The sequence below is a fragment of the Rhinopithecus roxellana genome, chromosome 12 (genome assembly GCF_007565055.1).
Source record: "Rhinopithecus roxellana isolate Shanxi Qingling chromosome 12, ASM756505v1, whole genome shotgun sequence".
Classification (NCBI taxonomy): Eukaryota; Metazoa; Chordata; class Mammalia; order Primates; family Cercopithecidae; genus Rhinopithecus; species Rhinopithecus roxellana.
In genome coordinates, this window is record NC_044560.1 from 17,812,070 (window position 1) to 17,836,366 (window position 24,297).

Below are 24,297 nucleotides of genomic sequence, written 5' to 3' on the forward strand. Positions count from 1 at the left end.
ACTCGTGACCAGTTACCGATCTATGCAGATCTTCTGATTGCAAATTGATAGCTGGATTGTAACTTGAAGGGTCTGATAAGATGTAAATTTCATAAAATAGGATTTGGGGAGGTAAATGGCGTAGAGTCCTCCAGAGGAGTCGAGAAAGCTAGCTTGGCCCTCAATTGTGGTTGAAGTGATTCTTTCATTTAGGGTTTATTTTCCTCATCTATGGGTGCGGGAAGGAGAGTTACTAGGGTCTCTAACGACCTCTCCAACACCGATTTTCAAGGGCGGAAGAATCCTGCTTAGGTAAGGCCCAAATCCCTTGGCTAAGGTTAATCCTCGGTGGGGCCGGCAATAGGGACGCGTCCCCTTTAAGGCGCCAGCTCGCCGGCGGCGGCGGCCGGAAGTGTTGAAGCCCGGCCTGGCGGCGGCGGTGGCGGTAGCTGCCGTGGCGGCCTCTGCGCATGCTCCGTCGCCCGCCCGCCCTGGCCGCTCGCCGCCCGCCCGCCCGACGGAGACGGTGAGGAGGGGGAGGGGTGGGCGCGCGGGCGCGGGCGCGGGTTGGGGTGGGGGCGGGGGGGCGGGCGCGGGGGCCGCGCGGCGGCCGGCGAGGGCGGGCGGGCGCGCAGGGGGCGGGGGGCTGCTGCCTCCGCGGGCGCCTCCCCACGCCCTGTGCGTGCCGCCGCCGCCGCCGGGGAGCGAGCGGACGTCGCGGCGCCGCGGGGGGGTGGGGGGACGCTGCCGCTGGGTCCGCCCGAGCAGCCGGGCCGCCCCCAGCGCAGCCGGCCGCGTCGCCGGGGCTCGGGCCCCACGCCGGGGCGGCGGGAACCGGCGAGTCCACCACTTGGGGGGCCCCGGCGCCCCCGGACCGAGGGGCCCGGAAGTACTAGGCTGAGGGGCCGGGAGGGGCCGGAGTGACTCCGGACTGAGAGGCCTGGGCCCCAGGACCCCGTCGAGGGGTCTGGGGAGCTTGGGGTATCCCCAGAGGCGGGGTCCGGGGAGCACCGGGCCCTTGGATGAGGAGCTGGTTGGAGGCCTGGGTCCCGCCCAATGGGATGGGGACGATAGGTGCTGGAAGCCCGGATGCCCGCCTGGGAGGAGACCCTCTGGGAGCCTTGGCGGGGGAACCACAGTACAGAGTGGGTTCTTCTGAGGAAAGCAGAGTCCAGCTTCTCCCGAGGGGCGCGGCAGAGGCCTCGGCCACTCAGAACAAGGGGGAAAAGCAGGTTCTTTTGCAAAGGCAGGGAAGGAAGAGGAGCTCCAAGGGGAAGTGAGCAGGCCCAGGTCTCCCCTCAGATGAGCGCGTGGTAGGAAGACTCCTGGAGCCTCCTAAAGTAGGAAAGAGCAGCGTCCAAACCTGAGGGGATGGAAGGTGTCTAGGTGTCTCTTGATGTCTAGGTGGAGAACAGAGTAACTCGCTCGGTCAGAGGATGGAGAAACCTATCTTTTTGAGAGAAGAGATCGTTGAGGAAAGACGCTTAGGGTGTTCCCGCTTTCTGAAATGACAGAGGAATTGGCCAGGTGTTATCTAATTGAGGGGCAGGAGAGATGAAGGCAAAATCTCAACCCGAGGGTCTTGGAGGATGGTCCACCAGACAAGTGGGTGAAGCCTTGACCTAGACAGCAGAGCAGGCGCAGCCCCGGATTCTCTCAAGATGAGAGAAATCTCAAAACCACTTCCTAGTAGACACAGATGGGGCCTTGATTGATGTCTGTTTAGGCGAATCAAGACGGGTTTTAGGAAAAGAGACTGTCAGACGTAATTCTAGTCTTGAGGGATTATATTCTTCCCCCTTGCCTCTGCTAATAGTTACCAAAGTGCATTTGGGGAACCTTTTCCTTTTCTTTTCTTTTCTTTTTTTTTTCTCTTTTTTTTTTTTTTTTTTTGATACGTAGTCTCGCTCTGTCGCCCACGCTGGAGTGCAGTGGTGAGATCTCGGCTCACTGCAACTTCCGCCTCCTGGGTTCGAACAATTCTCCTGCCTCAGCCTCCTGAGTAGCTGGGACTACAAGCACGTGCCACCAGACCAGGCAATTTTTTGTTGCTGTTTTTTGAGACCGAGTTTAACTCTTGTTGCTCAGACTGGAGTGCAATGACGCGATCACAGCTCACCGCAACCTCTGCCTCTTGGGTTCAAGCGATTCTCCTGCCTCACCCTCCTGAGTAGCTGGGGCTACAGGCGCCCGCCACCACGCCCAGCTAATCTTTGTATTTTTAGTAGAGACGGGGTTTCACCATGTTGGCCAGGCTAGTCTCGAACTCCCGACCTCAGGTGATCCGACATCCTCAGCCTCACAGAGTACTGGGATTACAGGCGTGAGTCACTGCGCCCAGCCCAACCAGGCTAATTTTTTGTATTTTTGTTAGAGACAGGGTTTCAGTGTGTTAGCCAGGGTGGTCTCAGTCTCCTGACCTCATGTTCCGCCTGCCTTGGTCTCCTAAAGTGCTGGTATTACAGGCGTGAGCCACTGTGCCCGACCGGGGAACCTTCTCAATCAGTGGTTGCACCGTCTCCTAATTTGAGAGCCTTATATCAAGGATGTATATTTAATATCTTAAATTTTTTTTTTTTTTTTTGGTTCCTGTTTACTTCAGCAAATACATTGAATAGGCAGCTTCTACTCAGCTTCATTGGGTTTATTGTGGGGGCAGTATTTTGGTCTTGCCCTAAGCCAAACTCCACCGGACTGTAGCGGGATGACTCCAAAGAACTCTTACCCCATCGCTCACTCAAACATCTACATAGTAGTCTCCAGTCTGTGACTTAGAATTTCACCTCCTCTGGACACTTCTCTCAGTGTTTCTGCATAATTTGTTGACATCATTACATCTTGTAGCACTCTGGATCACCCACTGAATGCATGAGAAGAAATAAAGGGGATATCAAGGAGTTTTGGCCTCAAGTAATAAAGTTTTAACTTGGATTTTTTCCCCTCGTTTTAAACAAAACCGTAGTTTAGATTGGAAATTTCTTTTTTATTTTTTTTTTAGGGGGACAGTTTCCCTCTGTCGCCCAGGGGGGAGTGCATTGCGGGATCTCAGTTCACTGCAAACTCCATCCTCTCAGCCTAGCCTCCTGAGTAGCTGAGACTACAGGTGCGCGGCACTGCGCCTGCCTAATTTTGTTAGTTTTCTGGCAGTCGCTGTGATTTATGCCTGTAATGCCAGCACTTTGGGAGGCCGAGACAGGCGGCCTCCCAAAGTGAGCGGCCTCTTCGGCCTCTCTTTAGCTCGAGTTCCAGACCAGCTTGGGCAACATGGTGAAACCCTGTCTCTACAAAAAATAACAAAAATTAGCCGGGTGCGGTGGAGCTAGCTGCCTGTGGTCCCAGCTACTCCAGAGGTTGAAGTGGGAGGATCGCTTGAGCCCCGGAAGTCGAGGTTGCAGTGAGCTGAGAGCTAGCCACAGCTCTCCGGCCTGGGTGACAGAGTGAGACTGTGTCTCACCAAAAAAAAAAAAAAAAACGACTACACAGTCTCCAAAAATTATAATAGAGTGTGGAACAAATAAATATTTTGGGCTTGGGGCAGTGGCTCACCCCTGTAATCCCAGAACTTTGGGAGGCGGAGGCGGGCGGATGACCTAAGGCCAAGAGTTTGAGACCCACCTGGCCAACATGGTGAAACCCTGTCTCTACTAAAAATACAAAAATTGGCCGGGTGCTGTGGCTCAGGCCTGTAATCCCAGCACTTTGGGAGGCCGAGGTGGGCAGATCACGAAGTCAGGAGATCGAGACCATCCGGGCTAACATAGCGAAACCCCGTTTCTACTAAAAATACAAAAAATTAGCCGGACGTGGTGGAGGGCGCCTGTAGTCCCAGGCTGAGGTAGGAGAATGGCGTGAACCTGGGAGGCGGAGCTTGCAGTGAGCCGAGAATCGCGCCACTGCACTCCAGCCTAGGCGATAGAGCAAGACTCCATCTCAAAAATAAAACAAAATATAAATAAATAAAAATTAGCCGGGCGTGGTGGCAGATGCCCATAATCTACTTGGGAGGCAGGAGAATCGTTTGAACTTGGGAGGCAGAGGTTGCAGTGAGCCGAGACCATGCCATTGCACTCCAGCCTGGGCAACAAGAGAGAAACTCCATCTCAAAAAAAATTAAATAAATATTTTGGGGTTAGAAAATTTCAGAAAATCTCGTATTCATTTTTACTTTTTTAAGTCCCCAGAAAGTGCCAATATTATTATTATTGTTTATTATTATTGTACTTTAAGTTCTAGGGTATACATGCACAAGGTGCAGGTTTGTTACATATGTATACATGTGCCATGTTGGTGTGCTGTACCCATTAACTCGTCGTTTATTTATTTATTTATTTATTTATTTATTTATTTATTTATTTTTGAGACGGAGTCTTGCTCTGCCTCCCAGGCTGGAGTGCAGTGGCCGGCTCTCAGCTCACTGCAAGCTCCGCCTCCCGGGTTGACGCCATTCTCCTGTCTCAGCCTCCCGAGTAGCTAGGACTACAGGCGCCCGCCTCGTCGCCCGGCTGGTTTTTTGTATTTTTTTTTTAGTAGAGACGGGGTTTCACCGTATTAGCCAGGATGGTCTCGATCTCCTGACCTCGTGATCCACCCGTCTCGGCCTCCCAAAGTGCTGGGATTACAGGCTTGAGCCACCGCGCCCGGCCAACTCGTCGTTTATATTAAGTATATCTCCTAATGCTATCCATCCCCCCTCCCAAAAGTACCAATATTATTCCCTTTTTTTTTTTTTGATGGAGTCTCACTCTGTTGCCAGGCTGGAGTGCAGTGGTGCTATCTTGGCTCACTGCAACCTCCGGCTCCTGGGTTCAAGTGATTCTCCTGCCTCAGCCTCCCGAGTAGCTGGGACTACAGGCACCCGTCACCACGCCCAGCTAATTTTTTTTTTTTTTTTGAGACAGAGTTTTGCTCTTGTTGCCCAGGCTGGAGTGCAGTGGCGCAATCTCAGTTCAACGCAACCTCTGCCTCCTGGGTTCAAGTGATTCTCCTGCCTCAGCTCCCCGAGTAGATGGGATTGCAGGCATGCGCTACTATGCCTCGCTAATTTTGTATTTTTAGTAGAGACGGGGTTTCTCCATGTTGGCCAGGCTGGTCTCGAACTCCCGATCTCAGGTGGTCCACCCACCTTGGCCTCCCAAAGTGCTGGGATTACAGGCGTGAGCCACCGTGCCCGGCTAATTTTTGTATTTTTAGTAGAGATGGGGTTTCACCATTTGGCCAGGATGGTCTTGATCTCTTGACCTCGTGATCCATCTGCCTCGGCCTCCTGAAGTGCTGAGATTACAGGCGTGAGCCACTGCGCCCAGCCAATATTACTCCTTTTTCATTACTAGTTCCAATGTCCTTCCCTGCAATCATGTGACACTTGTCCGTTTTTGTTTGTTTTTTTGAGATGGAGTTTCCAGGCTGGAGTGCAGTGGCTGTGGCATGATCTCGTCTCACTGTAACCTCTGCCTCCTGGATTCAAGCGATTCTCCTGCCTCAGCCTCCTGAGTAGCTGGGATTACAGGCGCCCACCACCACACCTGGCTAATTTTTGTATTTTTAGTAGAGACGAGGTTTCACCATGTTGGCCAGGCTGGTCTCGAATCCCTGACCTAGTGATCCGCCTTCCTTGGCCTCCCAAAGTGCTGGGATTACAGGCGTGAGCCACCGCGTGCAGCCGGATACTTGTCCTTATTCAAATATAGCATCTTGCCACATTTTAGACATTGGATTTTCAGAACCCACAAAAATGAATTTAGAGTGGGTCGGAAGTCATTTGTTTAGTTTTCTGGTAAATATATGAGCAGTGATGTGCTTAGTTTCAAAGCGTCTTTTTTGTCTTTGAAAATAACTACAGGCTGGTCACAATGGCTCAGGTTTTTAATCTCAGCACTTTGGGAGGCTGAGGTGAGAGGATTGCTTGAGCCCAGGAGTTCGACGCCAGGCTAGGCAACATAGCAAGACCTCATGTCTACAAAGAAGTAAAGAAATTAGGCCGGGCGTGGTGTCTCATGCCTGTCCCAGCACTTTGGGAGGCCGAGGCAGGTGGATCACGAGGTCAGGAGTTCAAGACCAGCCTGACCAACATGGTGAAACCCTGTCTCTACTGAAAATACAAAAAATTAGCCAGGCGTGGTGGCAGGCACCTGTAATCCCAGCTACTCGGGAGGCTGAGGCAGATAATTGCTGAACCGGGGAGGCGGAGGTTGCAGTGAGCCAAGACCCTGCCACTATACTCCAGCCTGGGCAACAGAGCGAGACACTGTCTGAAAAAGAAAAAAAAAAAGTTAATGAAAAAAAGGAAAACAAATTAGCAGAGTTGGTGCTTGGTACCTGTAGTGGCAACTACTCCAGAGGCTGTGGTGGGAGGATCACTTGAGGCTCCGAGGTCGGGGCTGCAGTGAGCCGGAAACACTGTACTCCACTCTGGCCTAGGTGACAGAGGGTGACCCTGTCACAAAAAACAAGACAAAACAAAACAAAAAACCAAAAAACTACAGAATAGTTAATTTTTTTTTTTTTTTTTTTTTGAGACGGAGTCTTTCTCTGTCCCCCAGGCTGGAGTGCAAAGGCACAATCTTGGCTCACCTGCAACCTCCGCCTCCTGGGCTCAAGCAATTCTCCTACCTCAGCCTCCCAAGTAGCTGGGATTACAGACATGGGCCACCATGCTTGGCTAATTTTGTATTTTTAGTAGAGATGGGGTTTCTCCATGTGTGTCAGGCTGGTCTCTAACTCCCAACTTCAGGTGATCTGGCTGCCTCGTCTTCCCAAAGTGCTGGGATTGCAGGCATGGGCCACTGTGCCCAGCCAGAATAGTTTAATTTTTTGTTTGTTTGTTTGAGACGGAGTTTTGCTCTCCTTGCCCAGACTGGAGTGCAATGGCGCAATCTTGGTTCACCGCAACCTCCGCTTCCCGGGTTCAAGCGATTCTCCTGCCTCAGCCTCCCAAGTAGCTGGGATTACAGTCATGAGCCACCACGTCTGGCTAATTTTGTATTTTTAATAGAGACGGGGTTTCTCCATGTTGGTCAGGCTGGCGTCCAACTTCCGACCTCATGGTGATCCGCCCGCCTCTGCCTCCCAAAGTGCTAGGATTACAGGCATGAGCCACCGCGTCTGGCCCAGAATAGTGAGTTCTTAAGCATTTCACGTACATTTGACATATTTCTTTTACATGTGTTCACTTAGAATTCCAGATAGAGGCTGGCCAGGGTGGCTCCCTCCTGTAATCCCAGGACCCTGGGAGACAGGCGCGGGCAGATCACTTGAGGCCAGGAGTTCTAACACCAGCCTGGCCATGGCGAAACCCCGTCTCTACTAAAAATACAAAAAGTCGCGCATGGTGTGCACATGTCATCCCAGCTGCTAGTCAGAAGGCTGAGGCACAAGAATCGCTTGAACCCAGGAGGCAGAAGTTGCAGTGAGCCAAGATCACACCACTGCACTCCAGCCTGGGTGACAGAGTGAGACTCTGTCTCAAAATAAAATAAAATAAAAGCAAGTTTAAATTTAAAAAAAGAAAAATAAAAAAGAATTCCAGAGAGAGTTGTGTGATTTAACAATGAATACTCTAAAGCCCCTTCCATGAAATACTCAAAGGATCAACTCACTCATCTTGCCTCAGGAGTTTTTGTTGCTGTAAACAAGAGCTACTTTTCCATTTACACTTAGCTTAGAGATGACCTTGCATTTAGAGCTGGTTTCCGGTTACCTGCAAGGAATATGGTATTTAGGGTAATGAGTGATATACTTAACCCAAACTTGCTTCTCTGAAGAAGGTCAGAATTGCCATGGTGAATCAGACCCATGACTTAGACTGACATTGAGAGATGTATTGTGGATGATTATAATTATCCTCTCTGATAAACTCTGAGAAGGCTAGAGAAGAAGCCAGAACATTCCTCTTGGGTACTAATGTATGGTGTGGGTAAAGGGTAAATGTGAGTTCCTATTGAGGAAGATATTAAGAAGTTAGTCAACCACCTATTGAGAATGTTGTAGAGGGGACTTACTTTAGGGTAGAAAGTTGAAGTTAGAGGCATCCTTTTAAATCTGCTTTAACCATCCAGTAACCCATTTTTTTGCCTGAGGTATTACAGATTGAGTATCCCTAATCTGAAAATCTGAAACCCCAAATCTCCAAAATCTGAAACTTTTTGAGCCAACATGATGCCATAAGTGAAAAAATCCCACAGATTAGTAGTTAATGCAGGCTCTGTTTCATGCACAAAATTATGAAAAATATTGTATAAAATTGCCATCAAGCTGCTGGGCGCTGTGGTGCACAGCTGTAATGCCAGCACTTTGGGAGGCTGAGGTAGGTGGAGTTCAAGTCCAGCCTAGCCAAGATGGTGAAACCCTGACTCTACTAAAAATACAAAAAAATTAGCTGGGTGTGGTGGCGGGTGCCTGTAATCTCAGCTATTCTGGAGGCTGAGGCAGGAGAATCACTTGAACCTGGAAGGCGGAGGTTGCAGTGAGCTGAAATTGCGCCACTGCACTTCAGCCTGGGCGAAAAATCGAGACTTTGTCTCAAAAAAAAAAAAAAAAAAAATTGCCATCAGGCTGTGTGTTTAAGGTGTATATGAAACATAATTGAATTTTGAGTTTTGTGTTTAGACTTGTGTCCCATCCCCCAGGTATCACATTATGTGTGTGTAAATATGCCAAAATTAAGAAAAAATTTGAAATTTGAGGCACTCCTAGTCTCAAGCATTTCAGATAAGGGATGTATAATCTTAATTTTTTTTTTTTTTTTGAGACAAAGTCTCGAGTTTTCGAGGTTGGACTGCAGTGGCGCAATCTCAGCTGGGACTACAGGCGCCCACCCCCACGCCCGGCTAATTTTTTGTATTTTTTTCGGTAGAGATGGGGTTTCACCATGTTAGCCAGGATGGTCTCGATTTCCTGACCTCGTGAGCTGCCTTTCTCGGCCTCCCAAAGTGCTGAGATTATAGGCGTGAGCCATCGCACCTGGCTCATAATCTGTAATTTTTGAAAATTTAAAGCACGTTTTTGGAATAATGAATTCCATAAGTTTGCTATCTGCTAAAGTATTACATCTTTTAAATTAAATATGTTATAGCATGGTGCTTGACAATGAGTGCTAGCTCAATAAAGGTTAGCTGATTCTTTTAATTCCGCCTGTATTTTTATGGTTCAAATTTTGAAGATATTTATTGGTTCAATTATTCTAGGATTAGATGGCATTTGTATGCTTCATCACATTCCTTTTTGGCCTTTTCTAGACTCAACGGCCTTAATTGTTTTGGTTCTACTGTTGGTAGCCAGCTGAACCAGTTCATTGATTTTTATTATTTTTTAGTTTGGTTTGGTTTTAAGGAGCGGAGAGTTTAATAGGCAAGAAAGAAGGGAGAAGAGGCCAGGCACGGTGTCTCACACCTGTAATCCCAGTACTTTGGGAGGCCGAGGCGGGCAGATCACCTGAGGTCAGGAGTTTGAGACCAGCCTGGCCAACATAGTAAAACCCCGTCTCTACTACAAATACAAAATTTAGTCGGGTGTGGTGGCAGGTGCCTGTAATCCCAGCTACTCAGGAGCCTGAGGCAGGATAATTGCTTGAACCTGGGAGGCAGAGGTTGCAGTGAGCTGAGATCACACCATTGCACTCCAGCCTGGGGTACAAGAGCAAGACTTCATCTAAAAAAAAAGAAGAAGAAGAAAGAAAGAAAGAAGGGAGAAGAAAGGAATAAGCTCGCCTATACAGAGACAGAGGGAAGGGGGCTCCAAAGCTGAGAGAGGAGACCCATGATTTTCTTTTCTAGTTTTCTTTTTTTTTTTTTGAGACAGATTCTCGCTGTGTCACCCAGGCTGGAGTGCAGTGGCATGATCACGGCTCACTGCAAGCTCCACCTCCTGGGTTTGCCATTCTCCTGCCTCAGCTTCCCGAGTAGCTGGGACTACAGGGGCCTGCCACCATGCCCAGCTAATTTTTTATACTTTCAGTAGAGAGAGAGTTTCACCATGTTAGCCAGGAAGATCTCGATCTCTTGACCTCATGATCCACCCGCCTTGGCCTCCCAAAGTGCTGGGATTACAGGCGTGAGCCCCCGCGCCCGGCTCTTTTCTAGTTTTATATAATTTTATTTTGAGACAGACTCTTGCTCTGTCACCTAGGCTGGAGTACAGTGGCATGATCTTGGCTCACTGCAACCTGTGCCTCCCGAGTAGCTGGGACTACAGGTACACGCTACCACACCTGGTTAATTTTTTGTACTTTTAGTAGAGACAGAGTCTCACCATGTTGCCCAGGTTGGTCTTGAACTCCTGAGCTCAGGCAATCCGCCCACCTCAGCCTCCCAAAGTGCTAGGCATCAGCCACTGTGCCTGGCCTTCTTCTAGTTTTTTTTTTTTTTTTTGCGATGGAGTCTCACTCTGTCACCAGGCTGGAGTACAGTGGCGCGATCTTGGCTCACTGCAACCTCTGCCTCTCGAGTTCAAGTGATTCTCCTGCCTCAGCCTCTGGCTGATTACTGCCTGGCTAATTTTTGTATTTTTAGTAGAGACAGAGTTTCACCATGTTGGCCAGGATGGTCTCGATCTCTTGATCTCGTGATCTGCCCACCTCGACCTCCCAAAGTGCTGGGATCACAGACATGAGCCACCACACCTGGCCTTTCTTTTTTTTTTTTTGAGATGGAGTTTCGCTCTGTCGCCGAGGCTGGAGTGCAGTGGCACCATCTTGGTTCACTGCAACCTCCGCCTCCTGGGTTCAATGAATTCTCCCTCAGCCTCCTGAGTAGCTGGGATTACAGGTGCCCACCACCATGCTCTGCTAATTTTTCTATTTTTAGTAGAGATGGGGTTTCACCATGTTGGCCAAGGTGGTCTTGAACTCCTGACCTCAAGTGATCCACCAGTCTTGGTCTCCCAAAGTACTGGGATTACAGGTGTGAGCCACTGTGCCTGGCCCCTTTCTAATTTTAAGCCTTCAAATTGTAGAAGTTCATATTCTGTACTGTAATATCTTGCAGTTAACTTTTTCCCTGCAATATCCAATAGTGTCATGTATCTCTTTTCCTTCTGTAATTCCTCAAGAGCAGGTATTATTGGTCCTCATATCTAAGGAACCTAACTCTAGCTGATGTGAGGTAGAGACTCAATATAATATTTGTTGAACTGGCCATAATGATGAGCCATAAGCTGTATAGCTTAGTCTAGCTGCCTAAGTAAATTTATATCCCCCCCAGATAGGACGGTAGAAAGTTCTAGAAGTGGCCAGGCATGATGGCTCACACTTTTTTTTTTTTGAGACGAAGTTTCACTCTTGTTGTCCAGGCTGGAGTCCAGTGGCACTATCTCGGTTCACCCACCACAACCTCTGCCTCCTGGGTTCAAGCGATTCTCCTGCCTGAGACTCCCAAGTAGCTGGGATTATAGGAATGCACCACCACGCCCAGCTAATTTTGTATTTTTAGTAGAGATGGGGTTTCTCCATGTTGGTCAGGCTGACCTCCAACTCCCGACCTTAGGTGATCCGCCCACCTCGGCCTCACAAAGTGCTGGGATTACAGGCGTGAGCCACCCAACCTGGCCAGATGGCTCACACTTATAATCACAACACTTTGGGAGGCTGAGGCGGGATGATCACTTGAAGCCAGGAGTTCAAGACCAACCTGGGCAACAGAGTGAGATCCTGTCTCTATATTTAAATAAATAAATATAAAAATAATAAAAAAGAAAATTCCAGAAGTCTTTTTGGGTAAGGCGAGTCACTAATTGGACAAAAATGTATTGCATACCTGCTGTGTGCTCAGGTTTGCAAAGGTTCAAATAAGCAGTTTTGTAGATAAAATGTAAGTCTGATATTTGAAAACCATTTATTAAACTCCTGTCCTGGGCACTGTGATAGCCTTGGGGGAATTGCTGAATAAGAAAAGCAATCCTGTCCAGGCGCAGTGGCTCATACCTGTAATCCTAGCACTTTGGGAGGTTGAGGTGGGTGGATCATGAGGTCAAGAGATCGAGACCATCCTGGCCAATATGGTGAAACCCTGTCACTACTAAAAATACAAAAATTAGCTGGGCGTGGTGGTGCAGGCCTATAGTCCCAGCTACTCGGGAGGCAGAGGCAGGAGAATCGCTTGAACCCAGGACAGGGAAGTGGCAGTGAGCTGAGATCATGCCACTGCACTCCAGCCTAAGGAACAGAGCAAGACAGCATCTTAAAAAAAAAAAAAGAAAAGAAAAGAAAAGAAAAGCAGTTCTTGGAATTCTTGGCCAGGCATGGTGACTCATGCTTATAATCCCAGCACTTTGGGAGGCCAAGGCGGACAGATCACCCGAGGTTGGGAGTTCGAGACCAACCTAACCAACATGGAGAAACCCCATCTCTCCTAAAAATACAAAAATTAGCTGGGCGTGGTGGTGCACGCCTGTAATCTCGGCTACTCGGGAGGCTGAGGCAGGATAATTGCTTGAACCTGGAAGGCGGAGGTTGTAGTGAGCTGAGATTATGCCTTTGCACTCTAGCCTGGGCAACAAGAGCGAAACTGTATCTGAAAAAAAAAAAATGCAATCCTTGCTTTCCCAGGATGCACAGACTGGGGAGGAAAAGCCAACAAAGTGAGATGATGGTTGTGACAGGGGTACTACAGGTGCTGAGAGATCAAGAACACAAACTCAAACCTAGTGAAGGAATTCACAGAAGGCCTTCCCAAGGAATTGATGTTTCAAGTAAATCATAAAATGGTTACAAGGGACTAGCCAAAAAGAAAAGGAAAGAGAATTGCTTGAACCTGGGAGGTGGAGGTTGCAGTGAGCCAAGATCATGCCACAGCACTCCAGTCTGGGTGACGGAGCGAGACTGCATCTCAAAAAGAAAATAGTTTGGCAGTGACTTTGTGGAGAAGTGAGCTTTGAACTGGACTTTGAAGGGAGAAGATGAGGGAGAAGGGCATTAAAGCCATTTCAGGCTTAAGGAATAAAGGCAAAGAAATATAAAGGTACATTATGATATGCTCAGAGTACATTAGATGGCTGGTATGGCTAGGACTTAAGATTCTTGGCGTGTGATAGTTGCAGATAAGATCAGAAGAGTTATTTTTGGGCCAGTGAGAGAAACTCTGAGTGCCATGCTTAAGTATGTGTGTTATAGGCAAACAAGTGCTGTGGGAGAGGTGAGATGTGGATTAGATCTGACTATACTTTTTTTTTTTTTTTTGAGACAGAGTCTTGCTCTGCCACCCAGGCTGGAGTGCAGTGGCCGGATCTCTGCTCACTGCAAGCTCCGCCTCCCGGGTTCACGCCTTTCTCCTGCCTCAGCCTCCTGAGTAGCTGGGACTACAGGCGACCGCCACCTTGCCCGGCTAATTTTTTTGTATTTTTTAGTAGAGACGGGGTTTCACCGGGTTAGTCAGGATGGTCTCGATCTCCTGACCTCGTGATCCGCCCATCTCGGCCTCCCAAAGTGCTGGGATTACAGGCTTGAGCCACCGTGCCCGGCCAGTTTTTTGTATTTTTTTTTTTATTATTATACTTTAAGTTCTAGGGTATATGTGCATAACGTGCAGGTTTGTTACATATGTATACTTGTGCCATGTTGGTGTGCTGCACCCAATTTTTTGTATTTTTTAGTAAAGACGGGGTTTCACCGGGTTAGCCAGGATGGTCTCGATCTCCTGACCTCGTGATCCGCCCATCTCGGCCTCCCAAAGTGCTGGGATTACAGGCTTGAGCCACCGCGCCCGGCCCTGACTATACTTTTTTTTTTTTTTTTTGAGACGGAGTTTTGCTCTTGTTGCCCAGGCTGGAGTGCAATGGCGTGATCTCAGCTCACCGCAACCTCTGCCTCCTGGATTCAAGCGATTCTTCTGCCTCAGCCTCCTGAGTAGCTAGGATTACAGGCATCTACCACCACGCCCGGCTAATTTTTTGTATTTTTAGTAGAGACAGGGTTTCTCCATGTTGGTCAGGCTGGTCTCAAACTCCCGACCTCAGGCAATCCACCCTCCTTGGCCTCCAAAAGTGCTGGGATTACAGGTGTGAGCTACCACGCCTGGCCCTGACTACACGTTTTGTACTCAAACTTGCATCCATTGTGTGCCTACTCTGTTCAGGCACAGTCGTAGTCATCTTTTTTTTTTTTTTTTTGAGACGGAATCTTGCTCTGTCGCCCAGGCTGGAGTGCAGTGGCCGGATCTCAGCTCACTGCAAGCTCCACCTCCCGGGTTTACGCCATTCTCCTGCCTCAGCCTCCCGAATAGCTGGGACTACAGGCGCCCGCTACCTCGCCTGGCTAGTTTTTTGTATTATTTTTAGTAGAGATGGGGTTTCACCGTGTTCGCCAGGATGGTCTCGATCTCCTGACCTTGTGATCCACCCGTCTCGGCCTCCCAAATTGCTGGGATTACAGGTTTGAGCCACTGCGCCGACCAGTCGTAGTCATCTTTACACACTCACATATTAAAATGAATACAGTGCTCTTACCTATACTCACTTTCTTTTTTTTTTTTTTGAGACAGAGTCTTGCTCAGTCGCCCAGGTTGGACTGCAGTGGCGCGATCTTGGCTCTCTGTAAGCTCTGCCTCCCGGATTCACGCCATTCTCCTGCCTCAGCCTCCCTAGCAGCTGGGACCACAGGCACCCACCACCGCCCCCGGCTTATTTTTTTGTTTTTGTTTTTGTTTTTGTTTTTTGAGACAGAGTCTCGCTCTGTCGCTCAGGCTGGAGTGCAGTGGCGCCATCTCGGCTCACTGCAAGCTCCGCCTCCTGGGTTCACGCCCTTCTCCTGCCTCAGCCTCCGGAGTAGCTACAGGCGCCCGCCACCATGCCCGCCTAATTTTTTGTATTTTTAGTAGAGATGGGGTTTCACCGTATTAGCCAGGATGGTCTCCATCTCCTGACCTTGTGATCCGCCCGCCTCGGCCTCTCAAAGTGCTGGGATTACAGGCGTGAGCCACCACGCCTGGCAATTTTTTGTATTTTTAGTAGAGACGGGGTTTCCCTGTGTTAGCCAGTGTGGTCTGGATCTCCTGACCTTGTGATCCGCCCTCCTAGGCCTCCCAAAGTGCTGAGATTACAGGCGTGAGCCACCGCGCCCGGCACCTGTACTCTCTTAAGTGACTCTCTTTTCAACCGTGAAGACTAATAACTGCAGAATGTCTTGGGGTCCTCTGAGTTTTCATTAAGATTGGGACAATGGGCCGGGCGCGGTGGCTCAAGCCTGTAATCCCAGCACTTTGGGAGGCCGAGACGGGTGGATCGCGAGGTCAGGAGATCGAGACCATCCTGGCTAACACGGCGAAACCCCGTCTCTACTAAAAAATACAAAAAACTAGCCGGGCGAGTTGGCGGGTGCCTGTAGTCCCAGCTACTTGGGAGGCTGAGGCAGGAGAATGGCGTAAACCCGGGAGGCGGAGCTTGCAGTGAGCTGAGATCCGGCCACTGCACTCCAGCCTGGGCGACAGAGCGAGACTCCGTCTCAAAAAAAAAAAAAAAAAAAAAAAAAAAAAAAAAAAAAAAGATTGGGACAATGCTTGGAGTAACTTTAGAGTCAAGGAGCACATGGTGCTGGACACTGGTTTTCTCAGTAACTCTGCAAGGGAGATACTGGGCAAGATTATCTCTCCATTCAGTCTGAGGCAAAGAGGTATTGAAAAGTCCTAGAGGGGCCAGGCACGGTGGTTCACACCTGGAATCCGGCACTTTGGGAGGCCGAGACAGGTGGATCATTTGAGGTCAGAAGTTCAAGACTAGCCTGGCCAACATGGTGAAACCCTGTCTATGCGAAAAATACGAAAATTAGCTGAGTGGTAGTGGCGCACACCTATAATCCAAGATACTTGGGGAGGGCGAGGCAGGAGAATCACTTGAGCCTGGGAGGCAGACGTTACAGTGAGCCGAGATCTTGCCACTGTACTCCAGTCTGGGCGACAGAGTGAGACCCTGTCTCAAAAAAAAAAAAAAAAAAAAAGTCCTAGAGGTCATACAAGTGAATTCAGCATTTATTAAGCAACTACATGATGTAAGTCATCTTCCCCTTCCCATGCATCTCAGTTCACTTACTCCCTCCACAGATACTAAGTATTTTAAAGGACAGAGAACTTGAGGCAAAATGGCTGTTTGCACAGAAAGTAGATGTGATTTCTAATTTTCAAGAGCTTACTGTTTGGTGTGAACTGGTAATGTGCTGCAAACCAGCTCTCTAGAAAAAACAAAATACTCTAATTTGTAGTGCTTGTCAATTTTGGGTCTGTTTACACCCAGCATTGCTTATTTCAAGCTGTCAACTTAGTGTCACTAAACTTAAAGTTGGAAGAGATATGTATGCACAATTGGTTCTCAGGAGCTGTTAAGAGCTTGCTGCAGAACACCATGGAATGAGTCACACATACTAAGAAAACCTATACTAGCAAGTGACTGTTGAGGCGTTTCTGGAAGGATCGCAGCCTGTGATAGCCCATCTCATAGTTCCCATCCTTTTTAGAGACCCATGATCTCTAGGGTGCTCTAGGCATTATCTTGGCATTCCTTTCATATGTTTGACTTCTTTTCTTTTTCCCCTCCCCTCCCCTCCCCTCCCCTCCCCTCCCCTCCCCTCCCCTCCCCTCTCCTCTCCTCTCGTTTCTTCCTTTTTTCCTTTCTGTTTTTTGAGAGAGAATTTCGCTCTCACCGGGCGCGGTGGCTCAAGCCTGTAATCCCAGCACTTTGGGAGGCCGAGACGGGCGGATCACGAGGTCGGGAGATCGAGACCATCCTGGCTAACACGGTGAAACCCCGTCTCTACTAAAAATATAAAAAAACTAGCTGGGCGTGGTGGCGGCGCCTGTGGTCCCAGCTCCTTGGGAGGCTGAGGCAGGAGAATGGCCGGAACCCGGGGGGCGGAGCTTGCAGTGAGGTGAGATCCGGCCACTGCACTCCAGCCCAGGCGACAGAGCAAGACTCCGTCTCAAAAAAAAAAAAAAAAAAAAAAAGAATTTCGCTCTTGTTGCCCAGGCTGGAGTGCAATGGCATAATCTCAGCTTACTGCAACCTCTGCCTCCTGGGTTCAAGCGATTCTCTTGCCTCAGCTTCCCGAGTAGATGGGATTACAGATATGCGCCACCAAGCCCAGTTAATTTTGTATTTTTAGTGGAGACAGGTTTCTCCATGTTGGTCAGGCTGGTCTTGAACTCCCAACCTCAGGCAATCTACCTGCCTCGACCTCCCAAAGTGCTGGGATTACTGATGTGAGCCACCACGCCCAGCCTATTAACCTCTTTTCAAACTGGATTAAGTTATCGGTGCTTCTCATTCCCGACAGCAGTCCCAGCTATCTGACTTCATGTGAAAGATGGCTAATGCAGAAGTGAGTGTCCCAGTGGGGGATGTGGTTGTGGTACCCACTGAAGGAAATGAAGGGGAGAATCCTGAAGACACTAAAACCCAAGTGATCTTGCAGTTACAGCCTGTGCAACAAGGGTAAGTGGCTAGAGATTTGGGTATTCTGAAGTATTTTGGGAAGTTTCAAGGGTGGGGAAATTACAACTTTATGGTTGCTTAGCACAATGGAACATTTAACATCAATCAGAGCTGGCTTAGTTTTCATCTGTATAATATACTATATTGCATGCTGTATTTGTCATTTTAGTACTTATTACCAACAGTTACATGTTTCCTTATATCTGCTTCTGTTCTCCACCTTGAGCTCCTTGAGGGTAGGTTACATGGCTCCCTCATTTTATTTTATTGTTATTTTTGTTGAGACAGAGTCTTACTCTGTGACCCAGGCTGGAAGGCAGTGGTGCGATCATAGCTCACTGCAACCTCGAATTCCTGGTCTCAAAAGATCTTGCCATTTTAGCCTCCTGAATAGCTGGGAATATAGGCACATGCCACTGCACCTGGCTGATTTTTCTTTTGTTCTTTTTTTTTTTTTAATTTTCATAACATATTTTATTTAACCCAATATACCCAGCACATTATCATTTCGGCACATACTCAATTTAAAAATTCCAGGCCTACATAGATGGAGCTGGATGCCATCATCCTCACCAAACCAACACAGGAACAGAAAAGCAAACACTGCATATTCTCACTCATAAATGGGAGTTAAACAATGAGAACACATGGACACACGGAGGGGAACAACACACACTGGGGCCTGTTGCGGGGTGAAGGGGCGAGGGGAGGGAACCTAGAGGATGAGTCAATAGGTGCAGCAAACCACCATGGCACATGTATATCCATGTAACAAACCTGCATGTTCTGTACATGTGTCCTGGAACTTTGATTAAATAAATAAAAATTCCAGTTCCAATCCCACTCTTGCACAGTTATGATTCTTCAGCATAACCATGAAAGCATGATTTACTTCAGAGTTCAAATGTTGACTTTTTTATTTTTTGTAGAGATAGGGGTCTTGCTTTGTTGCCCCTGTTGCCTCATCTTATTTATCTGCACTTTTCACAGAGGCTCCTTATGTGTCTACCAAAAGACAGTGTAGCTAGAGTCAGAGGACATCAGGCAAGGCAACGACCATAAATTCTCTGAACCCCCATGGAGGGGAAATTATCAAGCTGAGTCTAGCACCTACTACAATACAATGTATTATGAAGGTACTGGAAAAAGAGAAGATTTAAAAAGGAGTTTTTTTTTTTTTTTTTTTTTTTTTTTTTTTGAGATGGAGTCTCACTGTATCGCCCAGGCTAGAGTGTACTGGTGGGATCTCACCTCACTGCAACCTCACCTCCCAGGTTCAAGCGATTCTCCTACCTCAGACTCCCTAGTAGCTGGGACTATAGGCTCCTGCCACCGTGCCTGACCAATTTTTGTATTTTTAGAAGAGATGGGGTTTAGCTGAGATCGTGCCACTGCACTCCAGCAGTAGGTGACAGAGCAAGACTCTGTCTCAAAAAAGAAAGAATACAATAATGTAGACTTACCTTTTAAGCTCTAGTAAACATAATGATGATTCATAGGGAATGTCAGTATCTTATGATGCCTTAACGTTTTGAATGTATTTCATTACTTTTTTTTTTTTTTTTTTTTGAGTCAGAGTCTCGCTCTGCTGCCCAGGCTGGAGTGCTGTGGCCAGATCTCAGCTCACTGCAAGCTCTGCCTCCTGGGTTCACGCCATTCTCCTGCCTCAGCCTCCCGAGTAGCTGGGACTACAGGCGACCGCCACCTCGCCCGGCTAATTTTTTGTATTTTTTAGTAGAGACGGGGTTTCACCGTGTTAGCCAGGATGGTCTCGATCTCCTGACCTCGTGATCCGCCCGCCTCGGCCTCCCAAAGTGCTGGGATTACAGGCTTGAGCCACCGCGCCCGGCCATTTCATGACTTTTGACTATGGCTATAGTAGATACAGAGAATTAAGCTCAATCCATCACTATCCTGAGTGAATTTAGATAGTTTTTCCCTGTTAAAAATCTTGTTTACGGCCAGTCGTAGTGGCTCACACCTGTAATCCCAGCACTTTGGGAGGCCGAGGCGGGTGAATCACGAGGTCAGGAGTTCGAGACCAGCATGACCAACATGGTGAAACCCTGTCTGTACTAAAAAATATAAAAATTAGCTGGGTGTTGGCACGCGTCTGTAATCCCAGCTACTCAGGAGGCTGAGGCAGGAGAATTGCTTGAACCCGGGAAGCGGAAGTTGCAGTGAGCTGAGATTGTGCCATTGCACTTCAGCTTGGACGACAAAGTAAGACTCCGTCTCAAAAAAAAGAAACAAACAAAAAAAGGGAAATCTTGTTTGCTTTTAAAAATATAGACTACCTCCTACTTGCCACCCTTAAGTACAGTTTACTGGTTGTTAAAATTACTTGGCTGGGTGCAGTGGCTCATGCCTGTAATCCTAGCACTTTAGGAGGCCAAGGTGGGAGGATCATTTGAGCCCAGGAGTTCAAAACCAGAAAGGGTGACACATCGAGACCCTGTCTCTATAAAAAATTTAAAAGTTAGCTAGGGTGGCCAGGCGCGGTGGCTCAAGCCTGTAATCCCAGCACTTTGGGAGGTCGAGACGGGCGGATCACGAGGTCAGGAGATCAAGACCATCCTGGCTAACACGGTGAAACCCCATCTCTACTAAAAAATATAAAAACTAGCCGGGCGAGGTGGCGGCGCCTGTAGTCCCAGCTACCCGGGAGGCTGAGGCAGGAGAATGGCGTGAACCTGGGAGGCGGAGCTTGCAGTGAGCTGAGATCCGGCCACAGCACTCCAGCCTGGGTGACAGAGTGAGACTCCGTCTCAAAAAAAAAAAAAAAAAAAATTAGCTAGTCAGGGTGGCTCACACCTGTAGTTCCAGCTACTCAGGAGGCTGAGCTAGGATGATCACTTGAGCCTAGGAGATTGAGGCTGCAGTGAGCTGTAATCATGCCACTGCACTCTAACCTGGGCAACAGAGTAAGACCATGTGTCAAAAAAACAAAACAAAAAACAAAAAAAGACCAGGTGTGGTGGCTCACACCTGTAATCCCTACACTTTGGGAAGCCAAGGTGGGCAGATCACCTGAGGTCAGGAGTTCGAGACCAGCCTGGCCAACATGGTGAAACCCTGTCTCTACTAAAAATACAAAAATTAGCCAGGTGTGGTGGCACGTGCCTGTAATCCCAGCTGCTTGGGAGGCTAAGGGAGGACAATTGGGTGAACACGGGAGGTGGAGGTTGCAGTGAGCTGAGATTGTACTACTGCCCTACCAGCCTGGGCGACAGAGTGAGATTCTGTCTCAAAAAAAAAAAAAAAAAAATGGCCGGGCGCGGTGGCTCAAGCCTGTAATCCCAGCACTTTGGGAGGCTGAGGCGGGTGGATCACGAGGTCAGGAGATCGAGACCATCCTGGCTAACGTGGTGAAACCCCGTCTCTACTAAAAATACAAAAAAAAAAAAAGGCTGGGCACAGTGGCTCAAGCCTGTAATCCCAGCACTTTGGGAGGCCGAGACGGGCGGATCACGAGGTCAGGAGATCGAGACCATCCTGGCTAACATGGTGAAACCCCGTCTCTACTAAAAAATACAAAAAAACTATCCGGGCGAGGTGGCGGGCGCCTGTAGTCCCAGCTACTCGGGAGGCTAAGGCAGGAGAATGGCTAAACCCAGGAGGCGGAGCTTGCAGTGAGCTGAGATCCGGCCACTGCACTCCAGCCTGGGCGGCAGAGCGAGACTCCGTCTCAAAAAAAAAAAAAAAAAAAAAAAAACAAAAAAAACTAGCTGGGCCTGGTGGCAGGCGCCTGTAGTCTCAGCTACTCGGAGGCTGAGGCGGGAGAATGGCGTGAACCCGGGAGGCAGAGCTTGCAGTGAGCGGAGATCGCGCCACTGCACTCCAGCCTGGGCGACACAACGAGACTCTGTCTCAAAAAAAAAAAAAAAGCCGGGCGCGGTGGCTCAAGCCTGTAATCCCAGCACTTTGGGAGGCCGAGACGGGTGGATCACGAGGTCAGGAGATCGAGACCATCCTGGCTAACCCGGTGAAACCCCGTCTCCACTAAAAAATACAAAAAACTAGCCGGGCGAGGTGGCGGTCGCCTGTAGTCCCAGCTACTCGGGAGGCTGAGGCAGGAGAATGGCGGGAACCTGGGAGGCGGAGCTTGCAGTGAGCTGAGATCGCGCCACTGCACTCCAGCCCGGGTGACAGAGCGAGACTCCGTCTCAAAAAAAACAAAAAAAAGAGACATTATTCATACATGAGAATGTATTCTTTTAAGAGATTTTTCACACAGTGGTCAATTTAGGATGAGTTTACCAATCTTATTTGAGGCAATGGTTTCTCATGTTTATCAAAATCCTCATCCCCTGAATAGCCATTTATGGGGTACTTTGCCATGTTCCAGTCAGCAGTCAGTCAACAAATGCTGGGCATACAACATTGCATAAATGAATAAGCCATAATCTGTGCACTCGGGGACCTCTTAGCCTGTGCTCAATAGGAGACAGACAGATAAACAAGCATACATTAAGTGTGATAGGTGTTATGACAAAACCCAAAGTACAGCTGGGACATAAAGCAGGAAGTAAGTGGTTATACTGAAGGGATTGGGAGGGAAAGAAAAGCATCCTAGAGGCTACTTATTAAAAGACAGATAGGCGCAGTGGCGCATGCTTGTAATCCCAGCATTTTGGGAGGCAGAGGCAGGAGTTTCACTTGAGTCCAGGATTTCAAGGCCAGCCTGGGCCAAATAGGAAGACTCTGTCTCTATAAAAAAATACAAAAATTAGCCAGATATGGTGGCGTATGCCTGTAGTCCCAGCTACTCAAGAGGCTGAGGTGGAGGATTGCTTGAGCCAGGGAGGTTAAGGCTGCAGTGAACTATGATCACACCACTGTATTCTAGCCTGGGCAACAGAATGAGACCCTATCAAAAAAACAAAACAACAACAACAACAAAAAAAAAACCCCAAAAAAAGTGGAGAATAATGTTCTGGGAAATGACAGAAGTAAGAGAAAGAAGGTATAAGAAGATGGCACTTTTGGGAACCACAAATAGTTTGGCAGTGCCGGGGCCTGGATTTTAAGGCGAGGTTTGGAAAGAGTTGAAACCAGGGGCCAGATCTTAAAGAAGCTTAAATATCATACAAAGGATTTAGAGCTTTATTTTAACAATGAGGAGAGAGGGTGTTTGAGGGATTTTAAGGAGGGAATCACATGATCAATCTGGTGGGAATATAGAAGATTAGTTAGATACAAAGATACTAGTATAGAGATGATGAGGCCTGAATTACGGCAGTAGCAGTGGAGATAGAGACAGGGAGGGAGGATGGATAGTGTTAAAGTGATGCATCCAGCAGGATTTGGTGACTGACTATGTGGAGCTGAGAAGGAGGAAAAGAAAATCTAGTGTAATTCCCAGATTTCTGTCTATAGTGTGCTGAGTGGTGCTATTAACAAGGATGGAGAGTACAGGAAGAAGAATAGTTTGAGGGTGGTTGGGAAAAGGGAACTTCATGGTTGTTTTAGACATAATGAATTCGTCAAAGTCCTATGAGACTTCCAAATGTATTTATTTGGCTGAGTGTGGTGGCTCACGCCTCTAATCCCAGGACTTTGGGAGGCTGAGGTGGCAGGATCACCTGAGGTCGGGAGTTTGAGACCAGCCTGACCAATATGGAGAAACCCTGTCTCTACTAAAAATACAAAATTAGCTGGGTGTGGTGGCACATGCCTGTAATCCCAGCTACTCGGGAGACTGAGGCAGAAGAATTGCTTGAACCTGGAAGGCAGATGTTGCAGTGAGCCGAGATCGTGCCATTGCACTCCAGCCTAGGCAATAAGAGCAAAATTCCGTCTCAAGAAACAAACACACACACAAATGTATTTATTCATTTAGCAGTTGGCTGTGTTTGAGTGTGAAATTCAGAAGGGAGGTCTGTACTAGAGGTGTAACTGTGGAGGTAGTCATTGATACAAAGGAGAATATTCAGGCAGTGCTTTCAAGTAACAAGATGCAATAATTAGCACATCAGGTTTATTATAGAAATTAAATAAAGGATGTTGATGGTTGATGTATCAAGTTACATTATCTGACCCCATAAATGTAGAGATATCTTGGAGAGATCTACATTATATAACCATCTCTAAGTGGTGCCTCTAGTGACTCCTAGTTACTTTGGATGTAGTTTCTCTCTTACTTTTCTTCCACTAGGCTTTGCTCATGTCAATAGTTTGGTTATGGTACCTTAAAAGATGCTAAAAACAAACAAACAAACACCCCCCACCCCAACGGCAAAATACATTGTTTCCAACAAGGGACATTAACTTTTCAGTCAGCCTGGTTCTTCCTATCTCAAACTATCTGCTGGTACTACTTTTTAGTCTTCTCAGGGTAATTCCATAATATGAATTATGTACTTGTAGCCATACTATGCCATGGGCATTTAAAGTTTTTGTTTGTTTGTTTGTTTGTTTGTTTTTTTGGAGATGGAGTCTTGCTCCATTGCCCAGGCTGGAGTGCAGTGGTGCAATTTCAGCTCACTGCAACCTCCGCCTCCCTGATTCAAGTGATTCTCCTGTCTCATCCTCCTGAGTAGCTGGGATTACAGGTACACCACCATGCCTGACTAATTTTTGTATTTTTAGTAGAGATGGGGTTTCACCATGTTGGTCAGGCTGGTCTCAAACTCCTGAACTCGTGATCCGCCCACCTTGTCCTCCCAAAGTGCTGGGATTACAGGCATGAGCCACCGCACACAGTCTAATTTTTTTGTATTTTTAGTAGAGATGGGGGTTTCACCACGTTGGCCAGGCGGGTCTCGAACTCCTGACCTCAGGTGATCTGTCTGCCTCTTCCTCCCAAAGTGCTGGGATTACAGGCAGCCACCATGCCCGGCCCATTTAAAGTTACGAAGGGAGCCGGGCATGGTGACTCATGCCTGTAATCCCAGCACTTTGGGAGGCCGA

General features: G+C 48.2%; 1 protein-coding gene across 4 annotated transcripts in view; it reads left to right on the forward strand.

Annotated features, from left to right (window-relative positions):
• Window positions 1-387: 387 nt before the first annotated feature.
• Window positions 388-24,297, forward strand: part of GMEB1 (glucocorticoid modulatory element binding protein 1) — a 49,050-nt gene continuing 25,140 nt past the window's right edge. For 2 of the 4 annotated variants that reach the window (XM_030913300.1, XM_030913302.1), the window contains exons 1-2: window positions 394-505; window positions 17,231-17,385. In XM_030913300.1, the coding sequence (XP_030769160.1) occupies window positions 17,258-17,385 (128 nt within the window). In that variant the 5' untranslated portion in view covers window positions 394-505; window positions 17,231-17,257. Of the gene's footprint in view, window positions 506-17,227; window positions 17,386-24,297 lie in introns of all 4 variants that reach the window. The other 2 variants (XM_030913301.1, XM_010380333.1) reach the window with 2 other exon arrangements.